Source organism: Anas acuta, chromosome 3 (genome assembly GCF_963932015.1).
Source record: "Anas acuta chromosome 3, bAnaAcu1.1, whole genome shotgun sequence".
Taxonomy (NCBI): Eukaryota; Metazoa; Chordata; class Aves; order Anseriformes; family Anatidae; genus Anas; species Anas acuta.
In genome coordinates this window covers 110,740,526-110,767,449 of record NC_088981.1, presented here as the reverse complement: position 1 = coordinate 110,767,449, position 26,924 = coordinate 110,740,526, and the positions used below count along the sequence as shown (strand labels likewise).

The following is a 26,924-nucleotide window of genomic DNA, read 5'->3' as shown; positions in this document are numbered from 1 at the left end:
TCTCCTGTAGGCCCCGTTTAGGTACTAGAAGGCTGTTGTAAGGTCTCCCTGAAGCCTTCTCCTCAACTCCCTCAGCCTGTCTTCATAGGAGGGGTGCTGTAGCCCTCTGATCATCCTCGTGGCCCTCCTCTGGACTCACTCCAACAGGTCCATGTCCTTTTTATGTTGCAGACTCCAGGGCTGACCGCAGCACTCCCCGTGGGGTCTCATGAGAGTGGAGCAGAGGGGGAGAATCACCTCCCTTGATCTGTTGGCCACACTGCTTTGGATGCAGCCCAGCATATGGTCGGCTTTCTGAATATTTATATTGGTTCTCTGAAATGTTTATTTTGGTCAGTTTTAAACTTCTGACTGAAACGTCCAGTGTAGCTACTTAGTGGATGCCTCGCTATCCCCACTTTGAAGCACAAAGAGGTTAAATGATTTATCTGAGACCACACTAGGAGTCTGTGATGGAGCCAGGAAAAGAAATGAGACTCTCAGTTCTGTGGTTTAATGACAAACCCAGGCTTTCTCCTTCCTTTTTCGCTCTCCAAAACTATGCTATGCAGTGTGGAGTCCAGTACTTCGAGCTTGTGGGGAGTTCATTCCCACTTTTGTTGGTTCCCCTTCCCTTTTTCCTGTTTCTTAATGGTTTAGCAAAACAAAATACCACTGGCAGTCTGCTAAGTTTCCAGCCATGCAGGACTTCCAGCTTTCCTATTTTATCCATCGAATACCATCAGCTCATTCATCCAGATTCAAGGAAAAGAGCTGAAAGAAGTTTTGAATTTAGGATTCAGTGGCTTTTGCCAGCAGGTAAGGCACAGTCTAAAATATCTCTACATATTGTGAAGTGCCTCAGCTAAGAATAACTACAAGTCAGCCTCTCACTAAGAGCTCCATTGAATGCTTTTGCTCCAGCTCCAAAAAGAGCATGGGTGAAAAGCGTCAAGAAATAATTTCCAATCAATCCTTGGGGCCTCTATGCAGTATTAATGGAATTTAACACCACAGGCAGTGATTTTCTGTGGAAAATGCAGCAAGGGAACTCCATACAGGAAAAGACAACAGCTGTAACCCCTTACTGGTACTGTCTGGTGCATCTGTGCTCCCAGCTCCATCCTCAGTTCGCACACATCCGCACCTCCCTGCCCAGGCTCCTCTCTTCATCAAAAAACCTCCACTCTGGTGCCATCAGTTCAAGCCATTGCCTGGTGGGAATTCCTTTTTGCCTTCCAGCCAAGCAGAGGTACCACAAGACTGTGAATAACCAGACTCTGCGATGCTGCAGGCGCAGAGCAGACAGCTACTTTGGGAGTTAAAGCCTTTTAGGGAGCGTGGTCTCAGTTTCATTGAAACTAAGAAGATTATAGGGCTAGTGACTACTGTCAAAAGAGAGGTTTCGAAAACAAGTACACAAAGTGAATGCTCCTGTAAGCAAATACTGTAAGTGTAGGTCACATATTCAGTAGTTCAGCCTGTCTGTCTCAAATTCCATAACCCACCATTTAGACTCAACTACAGCCAATATTTTAAATTGTGTTACTATGGCACTGAAACCTCTTTGCATGCTTGATGGTTGTCAGACCTCTTTTCTTCACGTTGCAAACGCAAAATATTGCTGTTGACTGCTTTGAGGGAATGCTAACGTGGCAGAGAAATGGAGAATAATGAAAGCAGGGAAATCCCTTGTCCCTTTCCCAACCTCCCCTCCCACTTGTCTGTTATTTTTTTAATTTGTTTTCCCCAGAAGCAGCACATCCTTCTTTGTTTGCACTGCCTACGTTGTAAGGAGGAAACTTTCTCCCAGCCCAGTGTATTTGCTGCTCACCTGAGAGATAAATGTTGTCTCCAGCGCTGACCACGCTGAAAAACTCCCGATCATAGAAGGGAAGGCTGGCCAAGGGGTACCACTTGTTGTTTTGAGGATTTAAGCAAGTGACTGCTGTTAAAGCTCGTTGGTTCATGCCAATCATCTGACGACCCCCGACTAAGACTATCACCTCAGCTACACCTAGGATTCAACAAGCAAAACAGTATTTAAAAAATGTGATATCTCTCAAACAGGCAGGAGCCTATCAAAAATACTCAGCAATCTGGGCAGTTTTAACTTGTTGTATAGATATTGTATAAACTGTCTTAGGCTGTGCAGTTAAACCAGGAAGGGTGAGGAAAAAGGAAGTATATGTGGGGAGAATGGTGGGTGAGGAGCAACATCAAGCATCCTGAGGATAACTGGGGAGGTAGCATATAATCTGGATAAAATTCAAGGGGGAAAGAAACAAAAAGAATATTCCCTGTAAAGATGCCCATTGACTTCCCCAGTCTTTGGGTGAGACACACATATATCAAATCTTTGTTCAACTAAAGAAAACGGGAATTTTGTCAAGGCTTGTGACATCAGTGAGCTTGGCCTTTATCCACATAAAGGATGTTTGGGCTTTAACCTGAAGGTGTTCTCACACAGCTAGCACCTGCAGATTTAGCCTATAGTGATATTTCTTCACCATGAATTTCCTCCTCCATATGGACAGTTTGACCTACAGCACACAAGGTGTACAGCAAGCCAAATTCTCTGCTGATACAAATGGACATTTTGCCACCCAAACCTTTGGGCAAAAGTTTTGTAATGCAAATCTTGGCATTTTTTTCACTTCCACTTTACTCCTAGCCCGGGCTACACTGAATCTGAGCTGAAACTCTCCCCAGACTTGGCCTTGCAGTGGACTCCGGCGATGGGTCACAGTTTAATTCTCAGGTGTTTTCTGGCTCTAGCCCCAAAGTACTGGGGATAGTTTGGATTCAGTGCTTAGCAGAAGTGTTAACATCTTTCCGTGGCAATTGTAAGCCTTGGTGCAATTTGTTGCCAGGAGGGGTAGGCTCAGAAACAGGTTCATGAGACCATGAGCTGGAAGAAATTGCCACCTCAGGAGCTGTGCTTGTGGCCAGACCCATTGCTGTGATCTGTTAAGGTGCCCAGTTCAGAGACAAGTGCATGCTGGCAGGGGGGTCAAAAGCCCAGAAGTGAGCCTGCCAGCCAGAGAGATCAGCAGGTGCAGCACTGAGCAATGCTTCTTCACAAGAATGGATTATCATCATTCCTCATTAACTTTTAAAAAATACATATTTGTGTCATTCCAACAAGGTTACTCTCTTACAAGTTATTAAGTGAAAGTGCTGTACGGTTTTAAATAAATATTTCTCGGTAACAAGAGATCATTATTTTTGCGACACACGAGAAAATCTAATCACCTGTGCGAGACATAACTTGATTATAATCAATGACCTCGAGAGAGCGTGCGACATGCTGCAGTGAGTCCACAAAGGGTGTTTAGAGATCCTTTGTGCCTCCATGAATGCCGTTGATATGCAAAATAACATGATTCTATATAATTAGACTCTGACCTAAAAAACTATAATCACCCTCTCTTACCCCGCGAGAATCACTTTTCCCTCATCAACAAGCTTCTGGAAATGGTTCACATTACACCTACAATTTTATATACATAAAATAAGCACTTTTCAAAAATCCCTTCAAACATCACACCATTAGTCGTCTTCAATGAAAGACTTTTTAGGGTAGATTGTTATTGAAAGTCCTCTACACTTCATCCTTCTGAAAGGTGCCTTGATGAGAGTCTCCAGAAGCGGCGAATGATATAGTCTGATACGCCATCTCGGTGCCACATTAGCATTAGTGGCAGCTTGTGACAGAAAGTTTTTGCCTGGCTTTGTGATTGTACTAAGAAGAGGCAGAAGTATTGGTAGCGCATTAAAACAATTCACCGACTTCATCTGACTCCTGGAAGTAGTTTTGATATGGTATTTGTATCACTGTTCAACAAATATTTAGGATGTTTCTAACACTACGTGATACAAGCTCTTCTGGCAAATTGGGCACTTTTTTTTTTTTTTTTTTTTAACATGTATTTTTCCCAAAAGGAAAATATGTGCATTCCTCAGATGAGAAACTTTTTTTGAAGCATTACGGCTCTCCCTAGCTGCTGGGATTTTTTAAAGGGAATATATCCTGTGTGATCCGTTTGTTTTGGAGGCAGCAAACGGCCTGAACTGGTACCTGCAAGACTGAGGGTATGAAAATAATGTATTTACACAGGGCTGTGAAAGTGAAGCTGTTTTATGAATATTAATCAGCTGCTACCTGCAAGAGGCCGGATGGCAGAGAAGCAAATGTTATCGTTCACCCGTTCCTGCAGCTAGAGAAGTGAGGCTCGGAGGGCAGTGGGGGGATGTCAGTGTGCCTCACTGTCTCTGCCAAAGCTAATAATTCATACAAATTAGGCTCCTTTTAAATCTATTTTCTGGAGTGTACACCTAAACTCCCACGTCTGACCCTTGGGAGAGGCTCCTTGATGCTTGAGCAATGCAGAAATGAAAAATGGAGCTTGAGATTTCGCCAGGCTCAAGCAGGAGAGGGAGTGAAGGGAAGCAGCCAAGGTCTGTGGTGCATCCCTGGGCATGTCCTGGGATGTCCTGGCCATGCCCAGGTGCAGGAATTTGTGGCCCAGTGAGCTGGTGTGGCTGAAGGAAGCTTTGCTTTACCTGCAGAGAGCCTGGGTCGGGTCCTCGGTGTCTGCATCTCCTGTCGGGCGTGCGGCAGCATGTGATAACGCTTGGCTTCGTTCACCAGATCCCGGCAGGCCTCTGAAGACTTTATCAACTCCTCGTTGTCAACAACGTTCAGCAGATAGCTGGGATGGATGAAGGGGAGGCGCACCACTGCCAGCAGCTCCGCGGCGTACTGCAAAGAGGGGAGAAAAACCATAGCACACTGAGGCCTTCGTTCAGCCACTCGGCATCTCCGCCTCCTCCATTGCAAACTGTCCCCTGCCACCCAACCTGGAAACACGCTCCCCTTGGAGCTGCCCTCGACACATGAATTTGGCAGCACGCAGTCCTGATGGATTGCCACGGATGCTGCACACGTGTGCCAAGCCGTGCTCGGCGATCGGGTATGAAGGAGGCAATGCAGTCCTCAGTGATCCCCCACCAAGGTTGGTTTTGGTCCCAGAGGGATTGAAAATAATTCTTGAAAAGGTGGCAACTCCTGTTATATAGCGCAGTATGGAGGGGTTTTGAAATAAAAGCTCGAACTCAGGCTGGATGTAACACCTTATGCACTGGAGACATGTGGTAAAAGTTCAAGTTTTCTGAATTAACCTCGAAATGTGAGAGTGGAAAGCAGTGCAAAAAAAAGAAAAGAGAAAAAAGTTTGGTGTTCTGGATGTGAAACAAAAGCTGGCAAATAGAGTAGATTTTAACTGTTTTTACTACATCAGAGACTGAATAATACCATCCAATTTGCTATTTTTTTTTTAATTAATAGGGTTTATTTGTTGGTGAAACAAATCATGTACTTGTAGATTTTGGCCAAGTCAGACTCCAGAGGGTGCTATACAAATACTGTCGGTAAGTTTCATCTTCTAAATAAATACGTTAAACCTTGGAGGGCAAAGGACATCCGAGCAAATGAAGCTGTCTGTCACTGAACGTGGCTTAAAGGAGAACAAAACCCCAAGAGAGAAAACTGCAGTCGAAAAACCAAGAGCCCATCCCCAGATTATTCTTTTTATAGGTAATTGCTTATATCACAGCACAAGGCAGAGTACAGCGAGAAGCAGCGTAATGGGAAAACGCGGTCCTTGAGAAGAAAAACACACACACAGGATGCAAGCTAAGGGTGCGCAGCAGGAAACGATAATCTGTGTTAATAGATAGTCACATAACAGCGGCATCCAAAGACCCTGCCTGGGCCTGAGGCCAGGATGCAAATCAATATTCCTGAGGTCCGTGAAACCCGTCCTGAGCAACGCTGGGCACCAGCAGCATCTGCTGGCCTGCGGATGCCTCGGGTCTTCCAGAAGCTACTTGGCTCTTGCAATTTTTTAAGCAGCGGGCCTGGCCCTGTCACATGTGAAAGCCAAAGTCACAGCAGGAGCAGGGACAGGGATGGAGAGGGTCACTGTGAGGTGGGAGAGCTGCTGCCAGGCTCCTTCCTGGTGCTGGCCAGGCAGGTGAGGACACAGTGATGCCTGGGACTGCTTCCAGGGCTTCCCTTTTCCCAACCCAAATTGAAAAAGCAGGCTTAATTTTGGAAGAAAACAGAGGATTTTTTCTTATAGGGGAAATACACACTGCTTTCGTGCCCGAGAGCTGTGTCAGGCTGGTGTGAGCTCATTTGACACCAGCACGTAACCACCCGTGGGGAGCTGAACCCTGCTGTGCTGGCAGGGACACGGCAGCAGGGAACCCATCGGGGTCACAGGGTGATTTTAGGTAGGGCACAGGGGATTTAGGCCTAGCCACCCTGCTGCTGCTGGGTGCTAGAGAAGTGATGAAAAAGGCAGGGAAAAACATCAATGCTCCTCTTCTGAAACAAATCCCAGGTGAGTGGAGAGCATCAGCTCCTTGCTGTTACCTCCAGCATGCGCGGCCCGGGCTGTGTAAGGCTTGAGGTCACTCCATCAGCCTCCAAGCCAGGGAAGAAGGGACTCCTCTCTTTTCTTACACTGAAATCCATTTCTAAGGCGCTCGATAGGAGGTGAAACGGCTGCTCTCCTTCCCCAGAGTCACAAATGTCAGGCACTTGGCTGCAGATATTGTAATGTCATTAAGCGGTAACTTGTAGGAGAGGGAGCAGTGGACATATGGCAGTGGGTGGCAAAGCTCTGATTGCAGGAAGCGCTTTTTTTTAAGAAGGTTGGGGGCGTTTAACCTTACAAGGGAGCCAAGACGAAACGTGGAATCGGGACACGGGAATAATGCGGGTAGCGGGTGCATGGGGATGAGCCAGACAACCCCCCGCGGGGAGGTTAATCCCCATCACAGGCTGCTTAGGAAGCAGAAAGAGCTGCGACAGGGCGGTTTAAATAACGTTGTAAAACACACACAACACGCAACCACAGAAGAGCAAGCAACTTCCCTCAGCGCTGTGGGACATCCCAGAGCTGCTCCTCAGGGAGCAGCCGTAACACGAAGAAAGACAAAACACAAAGAGTCCTACTGCTAAATTAGGATGTGTGGTCTGACGGGCACCAGGATGGCCCCAAGTTTGGTTTAAGATCTGGAAGAGAGCAGGGCTGGACCATTCCTTGGGGCTGTGCAGCACGAATGCCCCCCTTCCCCTGTTTCCTAGAATAAACAGGGCATTACCGCTGCGTTAGCACGGCGAGCTCTTCCTCACACTCACCCACCTTTCTTTAATTAGATAAGTGAGAAAATGTGATACTGTTCTCTCCTTTATTCCCCCTCCCTCCTCCTTTGTCTGAGCTCGTGGCTTATTTTGAAGGAGAATAGTAATTAGAACATGTTGCTTCCTTTCATCAGCTTGAAAGTCAATGTCACATATCAAAACCCAGGTCGCTTTTCACTCTTATGTTCCCCCCTGCACAAACAGCAAGAAAAAGCTGTGTGTGTGTGTGTGTGTGCACACAACCACGTGCAGCCGCGATTCGGGCTCATTGCTGATGGCATTAAGGGTACGTGGTGTTTTTTACCAAGGGATTTGAGGAGTATGTACCATCACACTGTCTCTAGAAGAGAGGAGAGGCTTTTATAAACCAATGGCTTCTCGCACCAGCTCTTTTAAGCACTATAGTCAAGGGTGAATTTCATTTAGCCTCACTGATTTAAGAACATTCAAGTGATTTAGGCAATCAGCAGCCTTTTTCTTTTTGGATTCTCCCTCACGATAGCTTCCTAGCTCTGTTAGCTATGATTGTATTAAATATCCTGCTACTATTATCCTTTTCATTTAAGACTAGAATAAGCACTGTAAAGCATTTCAACCTTCTTACCATCTGTTATTTGCTCTCCATTCTCTCTTGTCTTTCCGGTGTTCCTTACACAGCTACGAAACGTCGACTCTAGCTACTGATGGCGCTATTTTTCATTAAAACAGCAAAATACCTGCACAGGGAACTTTGCTAAAGTCTGGAGACCACAGCCTCCACTCCTTGGAGTCACAGCTCGTGCCTGCAATGCTGAGGACAGTTTCTTCTCACTACTGCGCTGCAGGTGCTGGCTGGATGAGCAGAAATAGTTCTCAGATCTTGGCTGGGAGTCACTTTCAGCTAGTCTACAACCTGCATTACACACTGGGGTTAAGCACAGAATATTAACAGCCCTTTCTGGCCAAAAACTGGGAGCTATCAGCTCATAGACATGGGAGACCATGCCTCTGGTGCTATGAAAATAGACACTGTTATGCAAAATGTAATGAATAGATTGTCCGAAATGCTAGGGAGGTTTTTGAGCAGCTTCAGGACCGGCTTTTCAGCTGATGCAAACCTCAGCATAGCTTCTGTTGGACCAAGGGAGCTGCTCAGAGTTTTGTACCAGCAGATCTAGCCTGTAAACCCACAGCTGAGCGGTGATGAAGCCGGTCTCCTCCACTGTCCTGTGCATGGCTGGGGTGATCCTGCATGGACCAGGGCTCCACTGCCACATGAGCAAAGGCTTTTTGGGAAGTCACTGGGGCCTCGGTAGAGCGGTGACTTTGGAGAGATGCTCTTTGGCTTCTTAAGGCACCTATGGCACTGATAACAACTTCAGTGGCTGAACAGAAAGCAGTGTCTTCAGCCAGACTGTAAGCACAAATGCGTTTCATAAGAAATGGGAAAGAAATATCTTAGAGGAGATCTTATCTTCCCTTAATTACCTAACCATTTGGAGTGAGATCCAGCTCTAGATTAAACTCCTAAGTAGGTACATACATGCACGCATTTACTTGTCAGCTAGACATGTGTAAACGCACGTTATAATTAATAGGGATCTAGCCAACACACTCAGCACAGTCCCCAGAGCAACCCGAGCTGACTGAACGCATCACGCACCAGGGGAAGCAGAGAATACCGATGTCCCCTTCTGGTCTAAAACTGTGAGCTATCAGCTCCCGGGAAAGGGATAGCATGCCTCGGACTGTGCCTCGGACCATGCCACATTAAGATGTCTGCAAGGAGATGTCAACCCAAAGTGGAGGGTGATTAATTCACCTGTCTGGTGGGAATTTCTGTGTCCGTTTGCCCTGGGCGCTGTGCTGGGAAGGTCGCAGTCACACTACAAGAAAGCCTCAGTGTTATCACTGGGTGAATGTTAACTGGGAGAAATATAGGATCAATACACTTCGCTATAGCTTGGAGTAGACCTTTAAAGATGTTTAGGCTTTCTCTGATAATCTATTCATTTTCGTACATGCAGCTACTCCCACCTTGGCAAGGCAGGCCAGGGCTTGACCAAAATGGATTATAAAACAGCTGAATGATGTTTTTATTCCTTGCTTGGTACTTTGAATGAGGATGTTTACTTTGCTAAACTTTTTGTGGCATTTCTTCTCCTACTAATTACATAGGTACTATGAACACTTGCTTACAAGTGGGCTTTATTCTGCTCTCTTGTAATTCTCAGCTACAAAACCCTCTTCAGTATCACATTAGAAATAATCTTTTTATTCTCCAGTCTCTGATCCAGCAAAACCCTCACAGGTATTCTCCGAAAGGAGTCTCCGTGTGCTCCTGCATAGACTTGGGCTATGAGAGCATACAGTTTGTTTTAAAAGGAAATATGTTTACTGCTCCAGAGTCAAATTTCCTGCTCCTTAAGTGTGACACTGGAAAGCTCTCAAGATTTTTAACATTTTTGAAGTAATGCCCGGAGAGGTTAAAATAATGTTTCCCTTATGCCTTATAACTCATCTGTCTCTCTCGCTTACTTCTCTTCCTACAGAGGTCCCTTTGTGCTGTCTGCCTAAAGAAACACGCTTCAGCCAGAAATACAAATAAAGAGGTTCCATTAGCCACAATGGGGTTTTGCTCCAATAAAGTGTTGTTTCTGCTCTTTATGCATAATCTCAGCCTTTAAAACACTAGAAAGAAGGAATATATTCAGTGCATACAAAAAAAGGTGAGGAGACTTCTGTTGTCCCCCATACAACTGGATTCATCCTCTGACAGCGGGGACCTCCTTGCACCAACAAAGCCATTAGGGACAAACGTGAAGCAGCACTGGCTCCCTGCTGGACAAAACCCCTCCAGGTGTGAAGATATTATCTGAAGGGGCTCTAATTATAAAACAAACAGCATGCCCACCCCGCAGCGGGGTGCTGTGCCTCCATGCTCCAGTGAGTGTTGGAGCTGTGGCTGCTGAGCCAGAGGATGCTCGAGCGGCTCCAGCCCGGTGCTGTGCCAGATTCCCCTTCTCAGAAAGCCTTTTGGGCTGTGTTTTCGTGGGCTGTGTTTTCATGGGCTGTGTTTTCATGGCTGTGCTGTGCCGATTGGTAATTAGGGTGCTTGCTTTGATGTATCTAACCCCTGAGGATTACACAGGCGCGCTCTGTTTCCAGTAACCCCTTGCACATTCCTGCCTCCAAGGTCACGTCCAAACCCAGCCTAAGCTCTCGGCTGTGCTCGGTATGTATTAATCACCCGTATTGACTTCTTGGAATTGCAGCTTTGCCTTCAGATTAAGCCAAAAAGGCTGGCAGCATGGCAGCTGAGAGCCTCATAATATCATGAGATAAACATGTGGCAAAAAACCTGGTTTGCAGGCGCTGGGCTCACACAGGGACTCAGCAGGGGGACGCCACATGTATAAATCCGATGCCTAGCAAGAAGAAAAGAGCAGCCCCTCTGTCTTCCTGAAATCAGGTTTCAACGTGACATCTTTATGGCAGCACAGCTGACTAAACACTGTAATGTCATCAGTGCCGCATAACGGGAACTGCTGTCCTCTTCTCCAAACTGTTTGCAAAGCAGCACACAGCTAGGTATTTCCAGCAGTAATACGACGAGAGGTTTTTCTTTAAATGCACAGGCAGATAAATCATTAATTCACCGCAGCTGGAATTTACCTGATAATAAGGCTTAAACCCCTTCCATTTTTACCATCTCGTTGACTGTCATCTGTCACACAACCACCCTAAATTCCCCCAAAGGTTTCTACAGTGGTCACTGGCATTTGCTGTTCAAACACCTGTATGCACACAGATGCACCACAAAAGCAAGCTACAATTAAATGGCTGAAGCTTGTAAGATGCTTCCCAAAGCCAAGTAAACTCCTGATACATACAGCCCTACAACACACAAATTCATGTGCAATAATGCCCTGAAATGCTTCTTGGCTATGGCACAAGATGATTTTGTTTCTGGAGGTTCTTGTGCTGCACAGGGGAACACAACTGGGTCTCTGGTGAGGAGCTTTTTGTGTAGGTGTGTTTTTGCAAGGCCACTGCTTCGGCAAGAACTGAAAAGTATTCTGCAAAAATACTGGAAAATAAGTTGGAAAAGTCACAGAAATTAAGAGATAGCGGGGTCTGGGAGAGGGGAGCTCCCCAAAATAATTTTAACTCTTTAGAAATAATTTAGAAAGTTTTCATTCGAGGGTAGCCCTTTAAAAAATTAATGGTTTAGTACAGGAGGAATTTAATGAACTGCAAATTACACCCACACCTTCTTTGTGGGTCTCCTCTGCTTTTTTTATGCTGCTTCCTCCTCCAATGTACTGCGAAGCACATGCTCCTACACTGATTCTGCTCCTGCTGCTCCCTTTTCTTCTCCCTCTCTAAGCCCGTACGGGCTCTGAGTGTGTCTGACTGCCACTAGGAAAAGCTTCATTTAAATCTGAGCTCTTTGAGCAGCCTGTCCCTGTGAAATCACAGTGGTTACCGCTCATCCCTTGCGTTTTTCACTTTCAGAGAAATTGGAGCTTCTTGCACTTTCATTATGGCATCTTTTTGAATTTGTCTGCTCTTCCCACAAATGGATTTCAAAGCATTAGGGTAGTCTGGGCTTTTCAAAGGAGCCTAATTGAACCATAATAGAGTGTTAGTGCCTAATTCACTTAGGCTCCCTTGGAAGCCATGCCATTCATACTTATTCCAGCACTGCTTTCCCGAAGCTTAATGCCTTTAAGTATATTGATTGATCAATTAATTTCCTGTTATGATGAATTTCAGTGATTTGTATGTGCTGGCATCAGGTATCAGCATTTGAACAGATCATTACCTCTCTTTCGCTATGGAGCAGAATCGGGATTGTCCTTTTTCCCTGTCTGATTCTTCATAGTCTGGAACCACGTTGGTCTTCTGAATAACTTTGGAGACTCTTTAAAATTTGCATGGTAAATTATGCCACCGTCTTAACACCTTAACTGCAGACCAGGGATCTTCCATTCTCTCTCTCTGTTACCCACCTGCTTCTCCTCTGCAGTTTCTTGCCTCCTAGCTGTCATTCTTTTTAACTGTCAAAATAGAGCTCATTGGCATTTTTAACATTTTTGACATAAATCCTCTTCTCCTTCTCTCCATCGCCTTCCCTTACCCTCGCTGCTACACAGAGTGCTTTCAGGTGGGCTTTGTGTTTGCTCAGACTGATTTGCCTCGTCTCAAATTCATCCCAGTGGTCCCACTGTTGTCACACCTGCCTTGTACCCCTTCCAGGCAACTCCTCTCCTTTGGGCTTCAAACACTCACAGACGTTTATCCCTCTTTAGCTGTCATTAGGCCAAGTCATGCATATTCACATCTTTTAATCTTTTTTTCTCACATCAGTTCCTTCAGTCATTTAATCATTTGTGTTGCTCTTCTCTAAATTACCTCCAATTTGTCTACGCATCTCTGGTTCTCAGGAACCATGAAGATGCTGTTTAGACAAATCTGCCTCAGAGGACACAAGTTCATAGAAAGCTTTTTTCATGCTTTTATGGTGGAGACATTTCATTTTGCTGCTGGACACTGCGATTTCAAAAAAGGGTTTGACAAGTGGGCACGTGATTTTATCCATGCAGAGTGCAACAGAAGATGACTGCCGCTCAGCCAAGCCTCTGCTTTGTCACTCAGGGTTGCAGCACCTGCCTCTCAGCTTTGTGAGATGCTTGTCCTCTCCTCATGTCTTGGCCTTCCTCAGGGGGTGAAGGAAGCTTTGTGCAAGTGGGCACCTTGTTTTGCCAGGCTTTCTGTTATTAGTAAGCGTGTCGCTACGTTTTTTATGTTTGAGATAAGAGATATAATTTTGGACTTGGAGCAGGAGGTGGGAAAGTTTCCAGCAAGCTTTGGTCTGTCAGTGCTGTGGGCAGGCTGCAAATTGGTGTACATCCAGCACCTTCACATCTTCCCCATCCCATGCTGATGCTGTGCACAGCAGCAGCTCTGTGCACCTCCAGGGGTCGTTAATGGTGGTGGAAATATGTCTCGTTACCTTCCGGATCCTCCCAGCAGCCCGTGCAGGAGGCACCGCTTCCCTCCAGCTTACAGCGTGAGCAAGGGGGGCAGGAGCCTTTGGTGGTGCTGGGATGGCTCAGCCCATGCTGGTTTTCGGGCAGTAAAGCCTCCATTACACAACACTTTTTTTTTTTTGCATGAGTTTGCTGGAGTCGCAATAAGCTTATCAAGGCGATAACTGGTAGGATAAACCCTACAATCTTGTCCATCAGTCAGGAAGGGGAGTAAATAGAAGAACAGTAAATTCAGCTCTCCCAGACGTGTCAGGCGGCTGCAGGCTTTCCACTCGGTGACAAGCAATCAGGAGGAATTCCTGCGACCAGCGCTCTGCGTCTGCCGGCACAGGAAATTACCCAAGTATTCAAGACCTCACATCAGAGGCTGCTTCTTTTGGTGAGACTGATTTGACACAGCCGTGCTACCAGCAGTGCTGGAGGAGCTCCATAAACGTTCCTGTATGAGCTGGCTGTGCTGCTATTTACCAAACCTTAGCCTAACACACACGTCATTACCTGAGCTGCCTCTCTGTCTTATGTAGATGGATCAGGAACCTTTGAAGCTCTGTTAACTCTCTTTGAAACCAGTCCTGGGTGCCGTTTCTTTGTAATGCCACAGAGCACTTTTACAAGCACCGTAAGACTTCACACGAGCACAATTTGCAGCATTAGAAGCTGTCCAGAGTGTAGTTTTTCAACTCGCCTTGCAAAACAAACCCTGATTCCTTCCCTGCCACTGCACTCCGGCCTGATGGTGAAAGATTAACAAAAGCAAAAAGAATCTGATACCTGAAGAAGAGCTTTTAGAAAGGCACAGAAACAGGAGGAGATATAACTCAGTGCACCTCCGTGAGACCTTGCACTGCTTGTGCCAGAAGCCTGCCTTTGGGAGACTTGCTGAGCTTGGGAGAAGCTGTGAAAGAGGCACTTAAATCACCTACATCAGAGCTATCAAGAAGAAAAAACCCATAATGCGAGGACAGAGCTTGGCCTGTCTGGTAAAGGCAGATGGGGAGACAGGAAGAAGGCGTGGGTCCTGGAAACCCAGACCCTGAAAGGCTGAACAGCCAGCATGGCCTGTGGGAGAGAGAAATAAAACCAGAGCAGGCATCTGAGGAGAGCAGCAGAGCAGGAACAATGTCTTACCCAGGTGGGCTTGGGGCAGTTGCAAATTATGGCTAAAAGACAAAATATAGAATCACGGCATCACAGCATGGTTTGGGTTGGAAGGGACCTTAAAGCCCATCCATTCCCAATCCCCCTGCCCTGGGCAGGGGCACCTCCCACCAGCCCAGGTTACCCAAAGCCCCATCCAACCTGGTGGCCCTTGCACACCAACCACAAATTTCCACTCATCATCTCTGTCAGAAATAAGGTTATTTAGATCTGTCTTTCTTCCTATCCGCCCTCAGAGCTATTTGTTTCTGGGTTCTGAAAATGCAGAAGTTGTTATTGCAAAGGTGGTGTTTTTCATGGTAAGTATGAGTTCCTACTTTTAGAAAATAAGTACCTATTTAACTAAGAGCTTTATAATAGATCAAGTGCACAGAGTTAAAAAAAACAAAAGTGAGAGCTACTGTCTGAAGAAACTAGTTTATTGGTAGGATTGGACATGAAAATAGTTATCTGCTTGGTATCTTTAATATTAATTTATTCAAGACCCTCATCTCTGGATAAATATGAATTAAAAATTAAAAGCCCTTGTAAAGTAATGCATGAAACCAAAGCACCACAGAGAAATTTGGAGAAGCAAATAAAACTGCCATCATAAACTACAAAGGCGCTGCAGAAAAAGGAGAGGAGGGAAGGCAACTTGGAATTGAAACAAAAAAAAGACGAAAACCAACCCAACCGCGAGGCGAAAGCAAGAGAGGAGGGGATGGCAGCGGTGGCAGCAGCGAGAGGCGGGAAAGAGAAACCACCACTTAAAAAAATAAATTCATAACATCACCGCAGCAGGGCACAGAAGGAAATATTTAAACCATCAATTTTGAAAACACAACCCCAGACCGCCTGGTGAGTGACACCTTCTGTTTGCACCAGGCAAACAGACTCCTGCCGCAAGGATCTCGTGCTCCAGCCCCTGGGAATAATCCCCGAGTTTGCATTAGGTTCGGAGCTCAGAGCTGCTCGGAGCTGACTGCTGTCATCAAACTTTAAGCAATCTGGGAAATACTCTGTGTTTTTCAAGGCCAGTGAGAGCCAAAAAGCGGTCCATTTCAGTAAATCAATGATGTCGTGTAAATGTTTTAGGCAATAACAATGTTGGGTAATATTAAATGGCATCCCTGGCACGTGCACGAGGTGGATGGGGACCAGCTGTTCCCCAGCACAGGATCCCTGCTTCAGAGGGCAGGAAAGGTGTGGAGAAAACCCCTTTCCAGGACTGGCCAGCAGTTCTGGTCTCCAAAAAGAGAGATTTGGGGTTCAGGCCGCCACCCACACAGACCAACTTACAAGAGCTTCAAGGAATCACCAGGGAAGTCCTCTGGTCCCCAGGACAATTGCCACCATCAAACAGTCTCTGCTTTTAGCACTTGTCTGGAGACAGTGCTGGGTAAAGCAAAACACTTCGTTTCTTGAGGCAAGGGCAGACTGCATAGCAGAGATGGTCGAGGAAACGCTAGCTAATAAATATATAACACCCAAGGGGCTTTCTAAGCAGCCAATAAAAATACAGAATCCTTTTTTATGTACTGAAGTTCCACTCATTCAGTATGTGTCATCAAAAGAAATACTGATTTTCTGATAGATTTTTATTTCCCACTGTTACTAAAATGCATCCTCTTCCTAAAGCAACATCTTACACAACTCTAATCCCTCCTGATTTATCTATGACCAAGCCTGCAGCCAACAACTTGAAGCCCTAACTTTGTACCATGCGTGTCACGAATGAGATTTTGGCTCTAAATGATCAGATATGGGGATCGGATTGTGAAATTACATACATTTTGTGCATAGCCTGTGTTCCTTTTCTCTTTTGTTATCTGAATTGCCCATCGTATCTCCCACTCATCCTCACATTCACGGAGATGGTTTCTATTTTAAAGAAGCATTTACGGGAATGGAGCAGAGTGAGGCTGCTGAGATTATTTTTTTACCTGAGCTCTGATTGCAGCGTCCTTCTTAATCCACTTTATCACTGTTTCATACACCAGCTCCTCTGCTTTGGTGTTCAAGCTGTCGTTGGACATGTAGGAAATGAAGTCGTCTTTTGAGATGTTAAGGATCTCTTCTTGGTTTGCCACCTCTGGGAAAATCTGCAGGGCGTATGCTTTGGCCATGTTGTATAGCTCAGTGCACTGCATGGCTTCAGCCATGGCTAATATTCCTAAACAGTTGCTAGCAGTCAGCTGTTTCTCTAAAAGGAGCAAATAAAAGGCAAGTGAGAATTATTAAATGTAAGATTCACATTTTTTACTGAGATCATGAAAAAAATAAATGCCACGGACAAACCTCCAAAACTAATTAATTTCAGGGACTTAATTAGAAGCGGCACCCTGGATACTTTAGGATTGGGGGCTTAACACGCAAAATCAAAGCCTGTCTAACAACTGAGCTGGGGGTGGGGAGTGAAATAAGCGTTCTGAGTTTGCTTTTCATGTAAACCTTCATAACACACAGGGGAAACCTACTGACATAATACTGTCTTGGGCTTCCCAAGGGATGGGAATCCAGCCAAGAGACTCCTGCTATTTCTACCGCCTACAAGGTTGCTTTAAGAAGCAGCAAAGATGTAAACGCCAGTGCAGACACTTAAGAATAAATGCAAACAGCACTGAGGACATTGGCGAGGATGCTGCAGTCGCTTTATGATAATTTTTGCCCTGTTCAGCTACTAAGCTACTTCAAATAAAAAAAAAAAAATCCCCCCCCTTCCTTTTTTTTTCAAAGGAACTTTGTTGCTGCTGAATGTGATGACATCCCTTATGCAAAACACAGATTATACTAACGCCTTCTGTTAAATGTTGTGTAGTGGGTTTCAAAGAAAATCAGGCACAGAGGAGACAGCATTATCTCCTACCCAGCAAACAGAAGTAACAGCACAGTGTGTAGCTTTGCGTTAAAGTGTGCTATACCATACGTTTGACTGTACTTTTTTCCTTTTCAGCTTCTCCGAGGAAAAAAAAAACACACCAATTTCAGAAACTCATAAGAGGAACTCAGGTTTTTCTCAGCTTTTGTTAACCAAGCTGCTACCAATAGGCAGAATATATTCTTTAAGATATAGGACCAGGAAAAAAAAAAAGAAAAAAAGAAGGGGAAACAGACTTCAATAGGTCACAAAAGCATCAGTACCAGTGGCAGACTTCTGTGCTGTCAGAAGAAAATTATATCACATTTGGGCAGTGTCACATCCTAGTGCACTATTTCTGAGCGCTGGACAGGAATGTTAGATAGCCCCAAACCTCTTCAAGCAAAACTCCTATCAGATTGACTCTGCTGAAAATGCTCAGTGATTTGTCCCTATACTCAGCTTCTGCCTTCATCAGATTTAAAACCTGCACACAGTCCATACGTGGCTTTCATTAAAATGGGATTATGACCTAGTTTGTTGTGTTATTATTTTTCCACCTGTCGTGACTTTAGGACCTTTGTGTGTATGTGTATTTTTTTTATTTTTTAGATCTAATTCTTTTTATTTTCTTCTACATATCCACCCATCTTGAAACTAGGCTATCTCACGTTGCATCAGTTGATTGTACTGACTCCAAGGAGCCCATTTCCTCAAGCAGACTGGAGCAGCGGCACTGTTTTCTGTCAGTAGATTTTGTCACTCAAAGGCTGCTCAGAGACAGGCTGCAAACTGATAGCTGAAGCACAAAGCTCCCCAAATTTCTGCTTTTCCAAAAAAGAAACAAAAAATCTCTTCCAGGGCCTTTGGTTCTGTCTGTTGGCACGGTTTCATGTATACATATGGCCGCGGGTAAAATAATCACCTAGCAGAGCTCAAAACCCCCGTCACTGCTTGGCAAACTCCCAAGTCAGAGACAAATCTGACACTGCCCCACCTTATCCCCATAAGGGTTATAATAAAGGAAATAATCAAGTTTGACTCATCATGCAGCCTTTTGCTATCACACAATGGAAAATACCTACAAGCCCTTGCCTTAGAGGGACTGGCTCTGCCTTGAATGGGACAGATTTCCATACCCTCCCCAGCTGAGCCTGTGGGATAGGGCATAAAAAGCACTGGTCATGGTTGATTTATTCTGGTTTTCTTGTGGTCTGGGCATGTTTTCCTAACTCTAACATTGTCATGTTACTGACATGACAGTTGTAGGCAGATCTGTATTGTTCGGGCAGTTCCATGGAGGGAAGCACACCCTCCAGTTTCAATCCAGGACCAAGGCTGATCTCTTTTGACTCCAGCTGGTCCAACAAAGTAATCACAATGCTATCCCTTCAGACTCAGAAATAAACAATTCCAAAAGGCAATTCATATGATAATATTTTGGATTTCCACTTCAGGATGTGCAGAATCGTGCCCTACCAATGCCTGTTGCTCTTCAATGACTACAAAGGGAGTCTGAATGACTGCTTAGATACAAACTTCCACTATATGGTATAGCCCACCTCAAGCGACTGCTTGCAATCTGGGGGCACATCCATCCAATGCAAACATGACAAAGACAGCTAAGGACCAGTTCTGCTCCATCTGCCCCTGAGCCATTCTCCTTTGGCTCCTGATGGGCTTACAATAATCACTGGTTTTGTCACAGTGACACTTGACTTGGAACAATACATTTTTGTGGAGTTTCACCTTGAATTCATTCAAAACATGACTTCTGGCTCAACGTTCAAGGACAGTTTGTAACAGACATGGCTTTATGGACTTGAAGAATATCAGATGTAATCTAGTAGGTTCTCACTGGTTGGAGACGGTGTTGGGTATCCTATTTGTTCCTATCTATGTTGTAATATTGCAGATCAGCAGCCATTACTTTCCACTTGTTACATGTGATTTTGGGGTCCTGTACAGAGTCAGCATGAGAAAATCTGCCAGGCAGACTGCTAAGGCTGCACTTCTTAGAGTGGGATGAAGGGAAGAGGTGAGATAAAGTCAGAGGTAGGTGGTATGTTGGACTGCAGTAACATTGGAATGGAAGTGCAGTGGTTGACACAAGACCTCTCCGTGCTTAGAGATGGTTTCCAGATGATGACTTTGACACCTTTAAAGTTAGCATAAAACCTGTATTTCCCCATCTTACTCTCTGTATATTCTGTTGTGGATCTCATTCCTCAGTTATTCCTACTAGTGTCAAAGGCATGTGAAGTCAAATGATACCTGGAAGATGTCTGGATGCATTCACTGTCCCAAAGATTTCAATTCCCCAGTGAGAAGGTTCCTCATTTCTCCTCTCTGGTATCTCCAGAAATGGTTGAGGCTTCAGTTTCCCCAGCACCGGGCAATGTGATTCTCTAGCTGGCTCAAAATTCCCTACCATGAATGAACAAAAATCACCTATAATGCATTCTTGAATTCATATGAGCCATAAAGGACTATTCTTCCATTGGGTTTTGACAGCCTTTCATGCAGGTCTCATCACTGGTCTTTTGTTAAGTTTTTCTCATAGCTCCCACTCACATTCTTCGTAAACTTTGCGCCCTTCTCCCAGGAGACTACAAAAAGAAGTCAGAGTTCCTGTTCTTTTCTCTTCTCCTCCATGAATCTAACAGGTTTCACCTATTTTTTCAGACTGAAGGAAGCATAATTTTAGATTTTCAGCAGCAGGCTGAAGCCCAAACTCTCAGTGTGTTCACCCCTGCAATGGGGGTCCCTGCATCCCAGACCCATACTGAGGATTCTCCTGAAATCTGATTTGAGCCACGACTGTGATGGTAACATCATTTCTTTGTAAAAAAAATATGAAAACTGAAAAAAAAAAAAAAACAAACCGAAAAAGCCCTCAAGTCTTAAGCCATATGGCTGGAGGAAATACCTATGATGTCCTGACCGGTTTGCAAACATTTGCCCAGCTATCATATGGTGCCTGCATGAACTTGTCATCATAAGCTAACACAAAACTGTTGTCATTTCTCATGGTCTAGACAAAAGCAGAGGAGACAGCGTGTGAGGGAGAGAGAGAGAACGTGGCTATAATTAGCCCAGTGAAGTCGGTTGAGGGATCTCTCGTTGAAATGGAACAATTTTCCTGACACATTTGCAGCAGGTTTCCACCGGAAAGTGCAAATAGATGCTGGGTGCCTCTGGCCAGGGCAATGCTGCTGGAGGGGCCCAGGACCAAGCTGCCTGAGCATCACCCAGCTACAGGACCCCAGTGCAGCTTCACAGCTTAAAAAGGATGACCCGAATTTCACCTGAGATGGTGCTATGCTGTGCACAACAGACCTATTAATTCATTTGTTTTTCCACCTCTTTGGGCCACTTTGGACTTCTCTCTGCTACTCTCACAATTTAGACATAGCCATACATAGGAGAGTATCACTGTTTATAGCAGTGAGTCCTCCATGAACCCTGGAAAAAATCTATTTTTACCATACTTCTGCTTTGTTGGGAGCAGAAGTGGCTGGGATGAAAAGAAAAAAAACAGCCACAGTGAAAAAAAAAAAAAAAAAGCCTTTCAGCCTTTCCCTAAATTTTTTACATGGCAAGTGCTATACTGTCTCTGCAGAGTAATTCAGTCACAGCTATAAATAAAAATAAGCAATTACACTCCATGAATTTTCCAAATGAGAATACAAAATTCCAGCGACTCCCCATATATCACTGAACTTATAACCAACTCTACTATTTCACACCATAACATGGTTCACTGAATTCAAATATTAAATATCGGAAAAGAGAAATCTTGCATTGATTTAGTGAAATAAATGTATTTTGTTTCTGTGGCTGAAGCTTTAGAGATAGTGCAACTTAAACACATCTCCTCTTCCCAGGAAGGCCATGAGATCTAATCACTTAGAAAAGGTGGCAAAGAGAAGCTGGGGGAAAGCTGCAGCCAGAGCCCTTACTCAAGCTGGGACTGGAAAGTTGGTTTTCATTTTGCAATTACCCACGCATTTGAGAACAGACTTTTAAATGTGACATAAAAAAACTGGGAAGAAGAAGGGAATAGAATAGCGCAGATTCTTTACTGAATGCCGGCAGTTGTACCAGCCTAGTCACACCACTAATCTTGCCAGCAGGCCAGTTCAGGAGTGAGAATTAACACAGCAGTCAACTGGACTCGTTTGAGGATTTTTTTTTTTTTTTATATTTAGTGCCACATTTTCTAAACTCTCATCTTTCACACTCTGCAATCCTCATTTTAAATGAAAACAGCCCAAAAATAAAGTATAGTTCATGTGGGTTGAAAATATATTTGGGGTCTAGAGAGAATGACATCTCTTATACCAAGCTAGGAGTAATACGGGCCTCGGTAGAAATCAGATGCCAAAAAGAAAAAAATTTGGACTTGTAACTTGCACACGGGTCAAGGCAAGCTCATACTTTTTGTATTAATAAGTCTATATTAATTTAGAAATGATTACTGTCTCATTAACTGAAATTATAGCCATATTAGTAAAGGAGTGGCACGTGATACAGGCAGGAATTTGAACCAACATGTTTGAGGTGAGCTCCACCTCTGGTTCCTGTTCTGTGATGTTCTGTGATGACTGGCAGGTTCCAGTACAAACCAGTAAAGCTCAGTTAACTGACTGGCTAACCCTGCATGGTTTTGAAATGGTCTATGCTGGAAAATACAAGGAAATGTAAGGAGCAGGATGACATGGTGCAAATATGTCTGGGGAGTGACATGTTTGCAGATGTCATGTTTGCCCTGGTGAAGGTGCACACTCCAGGGGAGGATGGGCAGAGGGACTGCTGTGAGGTTGCTTTGTGCACTTTCACCAGGGCAAACACTCCCCATGCAACCCAAATAATTAATTATTTAATTAATTAAATTACATTTAAACCTGAGTTTCCTAATTACCTTTTAAGAGTTAAAAGAAAGCCTTACAAGCCTTAAAGCAAGATCTTAAAACCTCACTAGATGGAATGATTCTTACCTAGAAACGAGACGCAGACTTTACAGAAAGTATGAAACTGGAACTTGCTGGCAGCTTCCAGAAGGGTTTTTGCATTGGCTGAATCTATGATCAAAGAACCTGTATAAACAAACTCCAGGAGTAATTCCAGGACATCCGCAGTGAGGTTGGACATGGCCAATTCCAGCTTCTCCCCGCTTCTGCTACTGTCTCGCGGTGACCTGGTAACAGCAGACAATGAAATTACGGACATTACGCCATCCCCATTTTGTTGGCATTTAGATTAGTGAGGGCTAGAAAATTGCTTTGCACCTCATTATATTTCTCCTTTTTATATATATATATTTTGTTTATGAAACTGAAGAATATGAATTTTAAAATAACTGAACTTAAAAAACTTTAACTGGATCTGAAAGAGAAGAGTCTTAAAGCAAGTCTTACAAAAAATCTGTTTATTGCTATTCTGCATTTTCATGCAAAAACAGTTGCAAAAGAAAAGGAAAGGAAAGAAAGAAAAAGAAAAATGAATGAGCCAACATTAATGAAAATGTGGAACAGGATTAGCTTTCAAAGGGAAACAATACATTTTAACGTCTCGGTTACCATCTCATCTTCTGTGCATAATGTACGTGTTAAGGAAAAAACCCTGTCCAATTTCAAGAGAAAAGGTCATCCAGTTTTTCAGGAATCCAGTACTCAAATAATTTTAAATGTCATGTGCATTTAAGGGTACATTTAAAGACCTTTTCATCAAAAATAACAATAATTAATATTAATTTCTACTTAGCTTTAACTTCTCAATATGTTACATTGAAATATATACGATAGATATGATAGATATGATATGCATTAACAGGCGGTCATATAAATATATATATACACATATGATTATTCTAAAAATCTATTGTTCCCTTTAGGCACTAAAAAAAGGAAGCCCTTCATGGGAATTGCTTTGAAAACTGAATACAAGACAAGATAGACAGACAAAATGGTTAGAGCAAAATAGGGAGAGGGGGGAAAACAACAACCAGCTCTGCCACAGGAAGCCAGCAGCCATCCTCTAGGAGTTTCATGACTGTGGCCTACGGTTTTTCCTGCATGAAGTGCTGAACAATTTGGGGAATCAAAGTATCTCCTGCATTTGAAGTGTGGATTAGTGCTTGTGAAATTATTGGACAAAAAGAAAATTATACTGAATTAAAGTAAGGGCCCAGTTCTTAATGCATGGTTGGCTGATGTGTCTGCAACACTAAAGACAGGTTACACCTGAAAGACAAAAGTGATAATAAATTTTGTAACATCAAGGAGGGGAGGGGATATCTGTTGGAGTAAGAAAATAAATTCTTTTAATGGTTAGGACCATTCAGCACCTTCTCAAAGAAACATGAACTTCTCCTAGTCACTGGACAGTCAACGTCTGCTCGCTCCAATTCTGCTAGAGTACTTGCAAAAGCCATTGCACAATTGACACAAAACCAGCACACGATTCTGCATGACTTACATGGACTGGCCAAAGCATCACTATTCACAGGCAATGCCAGCTTTAAGCACGAGCAAGAGCACTATCAGCCTCTTGGATTCACAAAGCTGCCTAGAGAGGTGATGGTCAGACCTCTACTACCACAATGGAGCAAAAGTAAACAACGTACTAGCTTCAATTTTATTCCCTCATAATGAAATGATGAACTGGCCACCCCACTTCCCCCCACTCCATCCTACAACCCGTAAAAATTGTTTTGGGAAATGCTTAAAACTTTGGTGGATGCTTTGTCTCTGGTCTGCCATCGACTAGTGCTGTTCAATTCAAGCATGCTACTTTGGTTAACATGAAACTTTGCAGGATCAAAGCTTTAAAAAGGTTTCATTTTTCTATTAAAAGAATGTATATGATGTCCACTGATCACAATGGGGGAGCAGCTAGCTGTCCTTCATTTCGTGTGATTCTCTATGGTAGTGAACAACGGTTACTCCCATTCACAAAAGAAAACTGAGTCAAAGGAAAGAAAATCACTTGCCTATGATCACAGACAAAGTCAGGGGCAAAGCAAGGAACCCAAACTTTTAATTCTAAAGATTGGACTGTCTCTTTGCAAGGGAATACAGGTGGGTTAAGTCCTATTCCACAACCAGATGGGTAAGAATACATACGGACTTCGGTACTTATGGCATCCCTACAGGCACAAATACGTGTGCTACCTTTAGTCCTTATGCTTTATCACAGCACAGTATTTGATCTGAACTCTTGCATATGGATTTAGTTTTGCACTCGGGTGTGAAAACAGAAGAGTCACCATTTCCTGGATCCTCAAGAGGATGTCGCAAGATATTATTTTTTCTTTCTCCTGCTCACATACCAATAACATTCCCTGTATCTGATTTATCTCCAGTTGTGCACACATCCGCTGCTGCACCTTGGGCTATCAAAATGCCTCCTGGTACCAATGTAATTCTTGCTGAACTGTTTCTAGAAGTGCTTAGTACCTGACAGCAAATTCACATTCAGGTGGGCTCGTTAATAAGCACGTAGCTTAGAATTTAAGTGAGATTTGGAGGCACCCAGCAAACAACAGAATCAGGCTCTTTGCACTGCGGGGAGCCCCACTGTAAGCAATTATTTATTTAGTACCACTAATTGCACTTCGCTGGTGATGGCTGTGTGTGACCCAGTGACAGCTGCCTTGGGAACCACACACTCTCTCCCTGAGCAGAGATGAGGGGGCACAAAGGAAGAGATGACGTGACACCCATGCCAGTGTATACATGTATGGATGTTAGCAACAACTGCAAGCTGCTATTTTTCAGAATAATTAAGTAATAATCTCTTTTACTTTGTAATACGCCAAGCAATAAACTGCTGCTGCGATTGATTAAATGCCAAAGAAAAGCTAAGGTGTTTAATCAATCACTAAAGCCACTTACAGCAAGTATAATACAAAGCTACAGAGATTATTGATATTACACAATGAGCCAGAAATGGGAAAGAAAACTATCCCTATTCCTTCCTCTGTGATGGCTCGCCTGTGCTGTACTGTTTTGTTCATGCTGCCTGAGCAGCGAGCACTTCAGCGGCATAGCCCACAGTCAGCACAACCAAATGCCCAGCATGGCCGAGACCCTCTGAAAGGCAGCTGAGAGCCCCTCAGAGGAGGGTGAGACCCCCCAGGAGGTGGCTGAGACCTCCTAAGAGGTGGTTGAGACCCCCTGAGAGGTGGCTGAGACCCCCTGGTCTGCCTGAGGGGCTCTGGCTCCTGTGAAGCAGCACAAGATGGAGAATGGGTGGGGAGCTGTTGAAGTAGGCCGTGATGGATCGAAAATGAGTTTTTGAGGGAATAGAAGAAAATTGTGTGTGGAAACAGGCTAATGTGACTGAATTGGGAAATAGAGATTCTAGAAATTGACCTTCTTAATTGATTTCAGTGAACCAGGTTGTGGAATCCCCTTCCAAGCCTGACTAGAACTCAGGCAGCTTTTTCCATTCCTAGTTTTCATACGTATTAGAATATCAATATGCTCTGTGCAGTGTGATACTTCATAGATTTGGGACACAGCCTTCTGTCAGTTACTGTGGAGGAACTGCAGTGAATGACTAAAGCTGCATTGCAAGAGCAGAATTTAGCCTTGTAACTGCAAATGCATTTTGTTGGGGAAAATAGGTAGGAAAGCATACCGCTGTGCCCCAGACAGCTGATCCTGTCTTGCATCAGGAGGAGTTTTTTCAGTGGCATTAGTAGATAAAAACAATCAAAAAAAGTCCCTCTTAGAAATGCCAGCCCTGAAAACCTCATTGACTTCTTCAAAACTGTGAAAAACTGTAGCTCTACCTGGTAGAGCTGCATTCCTGCTCCTGTACCCCTGAACAAACATGGGGTGTTTTCAGGGTGGATAGCCTCTCTGCTTAGTGCTTCCACCTCACTTGAAGCCAGGCAATGTACACTTATTGTCCACAGACATCTCTGAGTGTGGCACATGCTGCTATTTGCCCTGCGAACTCTGAAGTTTAAAGAGAATGATGTCATTTTATTGGCCTTGTAATCATTGCTCATATTATAAAGGTCACACATTTCACATTGTGGCAGAAAATCAATGACTCTCCCAACAGCCTCTGGGGGAAAAAGTTTTGCTTCTGAAGAATAATATATAATAAACAATTTTAGTCCTTACTTTATCATTGCTGTAATCTTTGAGAATGGCTACAGTAAAAATCTGGCAAAGGCTGATATATAAACTCATTAAAATTAGGAAGTGATTTAGAACAGGACTTTTAAAAGATTAATCTTGGGCTAAACAGCAAAGAGGTTTGTTTGGGTCTACATTTAAACAAGCTACAAGGGCTCTTTAACAGCTTAATTTTACGGTAGCTGTTGGGGAATTCTTTCAGATTTACAAATCATGTCTTTCCCCAGCAAGGTGACAGACCTGAGCAATGTGCATGCAGAACTGAACCACCAGATAAGCAGGAAGCACATACACACTCTCAATGGAAAGGGGTGGGGGGGGGTTACAGAAAAATATTTTGTATTGTCTGGAATAATTAGGTCCAAACAAAATATGGCCAAGGCCTTTAAACATGCTCTGGCTACCTATCCTTCGATTTAATTCCTTAAACTAAAGACAGATACAGGGAGCCTTTTAAAGCAAAAGGTGGTCAACTACATTCAAACAACAAAACAAAATTGGTGTCCCTTTCTGTTAACTCAGGTATACAAAAAAAGCTGAAA

The 26,924-nt window shown here is 44.0% G+C and overlaps 1 protein-coding gene across 15 annotated transcripts in view; it reads right to left on the bottom strand.

Annotated features, from left to right (window-relative positions):
* KLHL29 (kelch like family member 29) overlaps positions 1-26,924 on the bottom strand; it is a 389,115-nt gene that overhangs the window by 31,078 nt on the left and 331,113 nt on the right. For all 15 annotated transcript variants that reach the window (XM_068678729.1, XM_068678733.1, XM_068678722.1 and 12 more), the window contains 4 exons: positions 22,228-22,427; positions 16,314-16,573; positions 4,546-4,744; positions 1,814-1,996 (listed from right to left, as the gene is read on the bottom strand). In XM_068678729.1, coding sequence (XP_068534830.1) covers positions 1,814-1,996; positions 4,546-4,744; positions 16,314-16,573; positions 22,228-22,427 — 842 coding nt within the window. The remainder of the gene's footprint in view (positions 1-1,813; positions 1,997-4,545; positions 4,745-16,313; positions 16,574-22,227; positions 22,428-26,924) is intronic.